The sequence below is a fragment of the Alosa alosa genome, chromosome 17, assembly GCF_017589495.1.
Source record: "Alosa alosa isolate M-15738 ecotype Scorff River chromosome 17, AALO_Geno_1.1, whole genome shotgun sequence".
NCBI lineage: Eukaryota > Metazoa > Chordata > Actinopteri > Clupeiformes > Clupeidae > Alosa > Alosa alosa.
In genome coordinates this window covers 27,122,786-27,130,710 of record NC_063205.1, presented here as the reverse complement: position 1 = coordinate 27,130,710, position 7,925 = coordinate 27,122,786, and the positions used below count along the sequence as shown (strand labels likewise).

The window sequence follows — 7,925 nt, the reverse complement described above, 5'->3', positions numbered from 1 at the left end:
GCCACAGGCTAAATAAAAATCGCTATTAGTAGGACACAAAGCAGAATATTGAAAGAAGGGGGCACCAAGGCCACCGTGGCCTGTAAACCTATGATTTTCAAAGGGGCTTCACGGCCAACGCAAGGGGCTACGACGGCCATGGCCGTCGTGGCCGCCGTGAAATTCCTACCCTGGCTACAAGCATGGGAAACACATCAGCTGCTATGTCCCCCCTTGTGAGTACACAAATGAAATAGAATGAATTCAAAATAAATTGCTGAAACATCAGAAATCACTTACAACTCATCAAGCGGATTAGTTTAAAGAACTCCGCACACAGACATGAGTGTGGTGCACTCCGCTTTCAACATTCAACTGCATTAGTTTGTTACCCTGGAAATCCAGAGTTCTCGCAAGAGCACAATGGAATTGTCTTTGCGAGACACTCTGGCAATGAGCAATGATGCACATTGCTTTAACCCCTTGCATCCCGGGAAAACAAGTGTGTATCTGATATATGCGGGCCAGAGGTGAGCTAAATTGATGACGACAGCACTGCAACGTTGGAGGTCAGTAAACATTGGTCGTAGTGTTATCCAATTGCGTCGAAGTCCGGAATCATTCAGAGTAAACATTGGTCTAGTGTTATCCAATTGCGTGCAGTGAGATTTTCAAATGCATGCTCAAATGCAACCATTGTTTATTGAATGCTTGTCAGTTCAAAATGTCGGCGCTGATGTGCATGGCAAGTAACAGTGCACTCATGACGGTGCCTATCTGCGGAGCGGTTAAAGCGGTTTTCTAACCATGGAGGCCAATGGGGCATACTGTATGCTTATACCCGGCTTCAGTGCTACTCAGCCCAAGAGAGTCAGATGAGGATCAGAAGTCAGGTCCAGAGTCAGAGGATGAGGTATAAGTATAAGTATACATACTCTTTTGATCCCATGAGGGAAATTTGGTCTCTGCATTTATCCCAATCTGTGAATTAGTGAAACACACTCAGCACACAGTAAACACACAGTGAGGTGAAGAACACACTAATCCCGGCGCAGTGAGCTGCCTGCAACAACAGCGGTGCTCGGGGAGCAAGGGGGTGAGGGGTAAGGTGCCTTGCTCAAGGGCACATCAGCCGTGGCCTACTGGTTGGAATTCGAACCGGCAACCCTCCGGTTACAAGCCCGAAGCGCTAACCAGTAGGCCACGGCTGCCCCTTGGTCATCAGTCAAGCAAGGAACATAATCTTGCTATCTCTGTCTCACACACACACACACACACACACACACACACACACACACACACACACACACACACACAGTTTACCTTGACCACATAATAAGTCATGCATGCCACCATGTGCTGAAGAGACTCTGCGGTTTCAATGTTGCGTTTCTTCTTCACGACCCCAGAGATCTCCTGCAGCACCATCAAACACTTGATCACAATCTGCAGGAAGAGGGTGAATAGAGGTGAATGGAGGGATTCATCAATTCAAATTTTGAGCCCTAATTTGAATGACAAGCGAAGTGCAAAGTTTTAAGTCTAACTAATGCTAATATAATAACAAATAAGTCAAATCAATTTGCTGATTCAACACCATGGCGATTTTTCACATAGTAGATCTCTGTTTCTCAAGGTCACGGAGTCCTGTGTCAAAAAATCTAGCTGCCTAGCTCGAGTTGCTGCAGCCAACAGTAGCCAGGCAGGTACAGTGCTACACTCCGGGGGCATGATATTTTTTTTTTTTTTTCATACCAACATTAGGCTACTTGGTGACCTTGAGAAACAGAGATCTATGTGAAAAATCACCAGAATTCTCCCTTAAGTGCAAACATTGACAAGTCAGCTATAAGTTAGTCTGCTCCCTCAGGCCATGTGACAGTTCTAGCTCTAGAACTTTACATTGTACCCGCTAATTTAAATTGGGGGCCCTTATCTTCCTCGGACGTACTGCAAGTTGCAAGTCCAAGCTTCCTGTGTTTGAATATGAAAGCTTTATTAGCCTCACAGAGTGTTGTAAAACTATACTGGATGAAGTAATTTACCTACTAGTAGGCCTATCCCTGAACTTAGGCTTAAATCTAGCAAAGGAAAAATCTTGCTTATACAACCATGAAAATATTTTCCTCCTGGCTTTGAGGGTCATGCTAAAGGAACACCATGGAAGACTTGATATCTATGTCCCTTGCCATCAATATTTAATGCCATTGAGCTTAAGACGGTGCTCAGTTAGTCATAAACCGACTAAAAGGGTCATGATCCTCCCCAATCAAAAACCTTACATTGTGCAATATCAAGTGTTCTGGGCAGGCAATGACAATGTCAGAGACTCAATTCTAAGTCAGTGTAACATCAGAATGAGTTTGAAGCCGTTTTTTAAGGTAAAATAATTGTGTTGTGTTCCTTAAAGACCACCTTCTGTTAATAATAATAATTAGAAACATGTTCTTCATTTGAGTGCTTTTAGTTTACAAAAGTCAAGTAAAGAGCATGAGTGATGGAAGCAAAGATTGTTAAGGCGGAGCAAGATACTTCGTCGTAGTTCATGTCTATGGGCGCGAAATGGGGATCGAATCCTGTCTGCATAAAGAGGCGTGTCGATGGCGTATTGACGGCGTAAGTTGCAACCGCCAACAGCAGCGGCAGAAATAACCGGCGCACACCTGATATAAGGTTGATTTTCTCCAGACTGGATTGCTCAAAAATGCTAAAAATGTACCTGAAATGTTCAGAAGGGTTTGAGGATCATGAAAATGTGCCCGAAATTCACATTCCTAACTCTATAGAACCAAGACCTTAGCATATGTGGTGAAATTCTGAGCTATGCCCATAGACTTCAATGGAGCAGTCGCTGCCTCTGCTCTGCATAAAGGGGGATTTTGACCCCCCCCTCGTGCGATCCGGGTTCCCGGAAGTGGCTCCTGATGAAATATCTTGCTCCGCCTTAACAATCTTTGATGGAAGGGGGGTACCTGCAGCACATCCTCTGATGGTATCTGGTGGTAGATGATGGGAGCCAGGAGCCCATAGCATCCCACCACAGCCTGCAGGGCAGCACAACTGTCGTTCAGCCACAGGGCCAGGTCTAGAGCAACCAGCATCCTCTCACATTCTGCCAACCTAGCTTTCTAAAGGGGGTAAAAGACAGAGAGAGTGAGTTTCGACATTTCAACATTCCAGCAATTTCAGGAGTAAGATAACATGTAACAATAGCCTATTTTTTGACCTTTTAATATTACAGACTACAGCACTAATTTAAATATCAGTACAGTATTATAAAAAAAAGAAAAAACAAAAACACAAAGTATTTGCATTTGTCCCCAAGTATCCCCAAGATTTTATTTTATTTTTCCCTGTCAGTGTCGCTCAGCCAATAATAGCAGAGCGCTTGCTTTAGCTCTCAGTTGATTGGTCAATTTTGATGACATTGTAAAGTTGCGACCTGGTTGCGACACTACGCATCGAACATGATTCTGAGGCAGATGTTCCGTGGAATATCCGCATGTTCGACTGGACTAGCAGTTTTTAGCCGGGTGGCAAAACCACGGAGTAGTATATGCATTGCTTCTGTAAACTTTCACACGGACCAATATCGATTAGCTAGCTCTGCATTTAGCCGCAGACTTTTGTCAAAACATTCGTTGAACACTACAGGAAACATGGATTCATGCAACTTTTCCAACTCTGCCTCGGGAGATTCGACACAGAGGATAGTTTGGGTCGATTTAGAGGTTTGTTATGGTATGGTATTATTAGCTAGGTAACGTTAGCTATCCAATCAGTATGCTCTCTAGGCTTAAAACATTATCTACCATTACGTTCAAGCTCGGTGCTGTAAACAAGGTTAGTTTTGCCAGATGACATAATTTACTGGTTACTTTTGGTTTCACAGTCTCGCATAACGTTAGATGTAGGATGACGTAAAACCTGGGTTACTTAGGGTAACGTAAGATGTGCACATTAATTTGCCGTTATGATTTCTACCTGAGCCTAATTTGTATACCTTACAACCTCGTTTTGTATCATCATCAACATTAAGTTGTTAAATTCAGAGTCAGCAGGTTTACGCTTTGTAGCACTAGAAGAAGGGTGAATGTACTAACATTGTATAATAGGATAAGGATAGGATATTGGTAGTTGAAAATGTTGAGATATAATGGGATGCTTTTTATCCAGATATAGGCGGGCCTAAACCACACAATTGGCACGGGACAATTTTGCACCTCACTGCACACTTTCTGTGGTTGAAATTATGACTGGTGATCTGTCATTGAAGTTCCACATTACAGTGCCATGCCCTTGTTCGTTAACTTACAGATGACAGGACTGGACATAGACAAAGACGAGATTATTGAGATGGCCTGCATCATCACAGACTCAGAACTGAACATCCTGGCTGAGGTAATGCAGTCCTTTGTTTTACTTGCTGATTAGTTAATATTATCTGAACTGTAACTCACCACATCTAGGCTAACTACATTCAGACTGGTCAATTAATATAACACCGTTGTGAATTAGCAATACATTGAGGTGTGGTGTTGAACTTAGTAGTCTGGCAGATCGTTTTCCCTAACACTTACATGGCATGATTAGATGATGATTTATCAGACAAAACTGCAGGAACTAGCATTGGTGTTCACTATGACTCACAGGGACCAAATCTGATCATAAACCAGCCAGATGAACTCTTGGATGGGATGTCGGAATGGTGCAAAACACATCATGGCAACGTAAGTAGAGTCTCTTGGGGGGTATTCCAAGCAAGTGGTTTAGTAAGTAAGTTTATTAGTAAGTTAACTCAGAGTAGGTTGTAAACCTCCTAATAGAAGAGCTGTATGGCTTCATTCTCCTAACAAAACAATGCTATAGAGCAGGGGTTCCCAAACTTTTCCTTGACAAGGCCCCCCAAATACCACTAGGTTCTGGCCAAGGACCCCCTTGATGTGTTATTAAACCCATCGAGAATACTACGGCAAATGTAAAAATACATTAAGCTAATCCTAATAATTGTTTTAGCCACAAGCACTTCGCGATGGAGCATACAGTGTGTAAAAATTGCATTTGGGGCTTTTTGCTATATGAGAGCCATCACGCTACTATTATTCCCAGTCATTATCATGGAAAATATAATGTTCAGATATCTAACAAATTATTATAATGGCATTGTATAACAATCCTCATAGGTATATTTTACATTTTTCAAATGTATTTATTTGTTGCTTTTATTTTTCCTTCCAACTTGCTGAGGCCCCCCCTGGCACCCCCTCGCGGCCCCCACTTTGAAAACCACTGCTATAGAGCTCTTGTTGTAGGAGGTTTACCTTACCACTTACTCTGAATTAACTTACCCAGGTTTGTCACTGAACCACGTACTTGGAATACTCCCCAAGTCTGTTGACTGCCTGTACCTCACACCTTACACTATTATCACAGCATCAGACCACTTCTCAAATCTCAATTGAGATTGACTATGCGTCTGGGGACCTTTCATTCACTTCAGACATCCAATGGGCGTAACCAGTGAAATTGAACTGAAATTAGTACATGAAACTCTTAACAATGCCTTTCAGAAGTACAGCGAACACATCTTTCTTGTACAGAACGGTTGTAAATGCAGTAGACACAATACCAAATGAAATTCACGTCCATATAATTGATCACTGATGCCATCTGCCCAGTCATTGGTAGAGTTGAACAACACTACTAACTATACTCCTCTGTCTGTCATCATATGAATATACAAATCATTGTAAATAAGTTTTGTAAATAATATTTGTGTCAGTTTTGTGTCGCCAATTTGACTAACTGATGGATTGTTCCATGCAGTCAGGCCTGACGCAAGCAGTTCGGAACAGCAAGATTTCTCTTCAAGATGCAGAGAATGAGTTCCTGTCCTTTATCAAAAAGTACACCCCTCCTCGTCAGTGTCCGCTAGCAGGTAAGGCAACTACCTGGCCAGTTTGGGTTTTATGATGTCTACAGTGGTCAAACCGTTTGGGTTTTATGATGTCTACAGTGGTCAAACCGTTTGGGTTTTATGATGTCTACAGTGGTCAAACCGTTTGTTTTGTTTGTCTCCTTTTGCCTCTGTCCACATAGGTATATACTGTATTTGTGAAAAGTTTTTTTCCCCCTCTTGTTTTTGTCTTGTTTTGATGTCTGTAAAGCAACCTTAAGTGTTGAGAAGAGTGCTATATAAATGTGACTTATTATTAAAAGAAGCTCATGTAAAGTTGTCACTTCTGATTTATTGTCGAAGACCGACCATATAACGCATTGCTGCCAGACCATCGAATACATAGCTGTCTTAATATTCCAAGAATAATGAGTGGGTTCCTGTGCTTGCTGTTGTCATTTCAGGGAATTCCGTCCATGCTGACAAAAGGTTTCTGGATAAATACATGCCCCAGTTTATGAGCCAGCTCCATTACCGCATCATCGATGTCAGCACAGTCAAAGAGTTGTGCAGGTCTGGAAAAGTCTTTGTCGGTCACTGCAATCTTGTTTAATTTACTAAAAAAACTCTTTTTAATAAAGGAATGAGATGCAGGCCGAAGTCTTGTGGCTTTGTTTATGACTCTTGTCTCCTGGTTAACCTTCTAAATCTTGATAAAGTGTATAAATATTCTGCCTTGTCTTATTTCCCCAGACGGTGGTACCCAGAGGAGTATAAGAAAGCACCTTCAAAAAAGGGATCTCACAGGTAACTGAATACTTCTGCATCACACATCATATCTGGGAGACATTCATATGGCCTTGTTCTATTCAAAAACATTAGATTGTGATTCAGTATCTAATTCAGTATTTCAACCTTCTAGGATTTGACAATTTGTACCCACTAGGATTTGACTATTCGAACTATAAGAACCCACTAGGATCTGACTTGGCCTGAATTCTTTACGTTAATGCCAATGAATGAGGGACCACCTTCATTCACATAGTTGTAGTTGTAGTAATTTAGTGAATATAGTTGGCTTTTTTGTTTTGTGCATGTTTAAGTATGTGTTGATGTTTAATGTGTTTATTCTCTTGATCAGGGCGCTTGATGACATCCGGGAGAGCATAGAGGAACTGAAGTTTTACAGAGGCGCCATTTTCAAAACACCACAGCAGTGATCTCTAGGGGGAGCTATAGTCTGGGACTTGTAGTGCAGTTTTTGACAATGTTGTGTTTGAGTTGTCTGTGTTCTTGCTGAGTTTGCAACATGCTTCCAGAATGTCAATATTTCATGATTTAAAAAATGTAAAATCTGACATCAGCTAAGCACCTACCTACAAATAACATTCTAATTATACTTTAACAGTTTGCAAGTTCAGCATTACTGTTTCACACCCTTGTAGCGTTTTCTGATTGATGGCTTCATTGTATACAGTGACGTTATTATTATGAATTAAACAGGCACATTTCAAGCGCTAATGCTACAAGCATTGAAGCATGGACATTTCAAGCGTTACTGCAAGTGCAACATTTCAAGCGTTAGTAGGAATTTCAGTCACAACAAGCATGTTCATGAATATGAATCTCAATAAATGCTGCTGTTCTTTTGTAGTTATGTGTGTTCTGGATAAAAAAGAAGATAAGTATATATATACTCTTTTGATCCCGTGAGGGAAATTTGGTCTCTGCATTTATCCCAATCCATGAATTAGTGAAACACACTCAGCACACAGTGAACACAAACTAATCCCGGCCCAGTGAGCTGCCTGCAACAGCGGCGTTTGGGGAGCAGTGAGGGATTAGGTGCCTTGCTCAAGGGCACGTCAGCTGTGGCCTACTGGTCGGGGTTCGAAGCGGCAACCCTGCGGTTCCAAGTCCGAAGCGCTAACCAGTAGGCCACGGCTGCCCAGGTGGTTAAAGTGCGTATGTCAGGTTAAAAAACATTTTTGACAAATGAAGGGACATGAAGCAAAATGGTAGTGATTTTTCTTGAAAAATCAACTTTAAA

At 41.8% G+C, this 7,925-nt stretch overlaps 2 protein-coding genes across 4 annotated transcripts in view; one reads left to right on the top strand and one right to left on the bottom strand.

The window, feature by feature from the left end:
- Positions 1 to 7,925, bottom strand: part of cfap54 (cilia and flagella associated protein 54) — a 58,808-nt gene that overhangs the window by 33,525 nt on the left and 17,358 nt on the right. For all 3 annotated transcript variants that reach the window (XM_048268567.1, XM_048268569.1, XM_048268570.1), the window contains exons 25-26: positions 2,952 to 3,107; positions 1,303 to 1,425 (exon numbers count right to left, since the gene is read on the bottom strand). In XM_048268567.1, coding sequence (XP_048124524.1) covers positions 1,303 to 1,425; positions 2,952 to 3,107 — 279 coding nt within the window. The remainder of the gene's footprint in view (positions 1 to 1,302; positions 1,426 to 2,951; positions 3,108 to 7,925) is intronic.
- Positions 3,427 to 7,528, top strand: smfn (small fragment nuclease). Its single transcript, XM_048268571.1, has 7 exons — positions 3,427 to 3,710; positions 4,297 to 4,380; positions 4,632 to 4,709; positions 5,806 to 5,917; positions 6,340 to 6,448; positions 6,629 to 6,682; positions 7,017 to 7,528. The coding sequence occupies exons 1-7, from the start codon at positions 3,447 to 3,449 to the stop codon at positions 7,093 to 7,095; spliced, it is 780 nt and encodes a 259-aa protein (XP_048124528.1). The 5' UTR covers positions 3,427 to 3,446; the 3' UTR covers positions 7,096 to 7,528.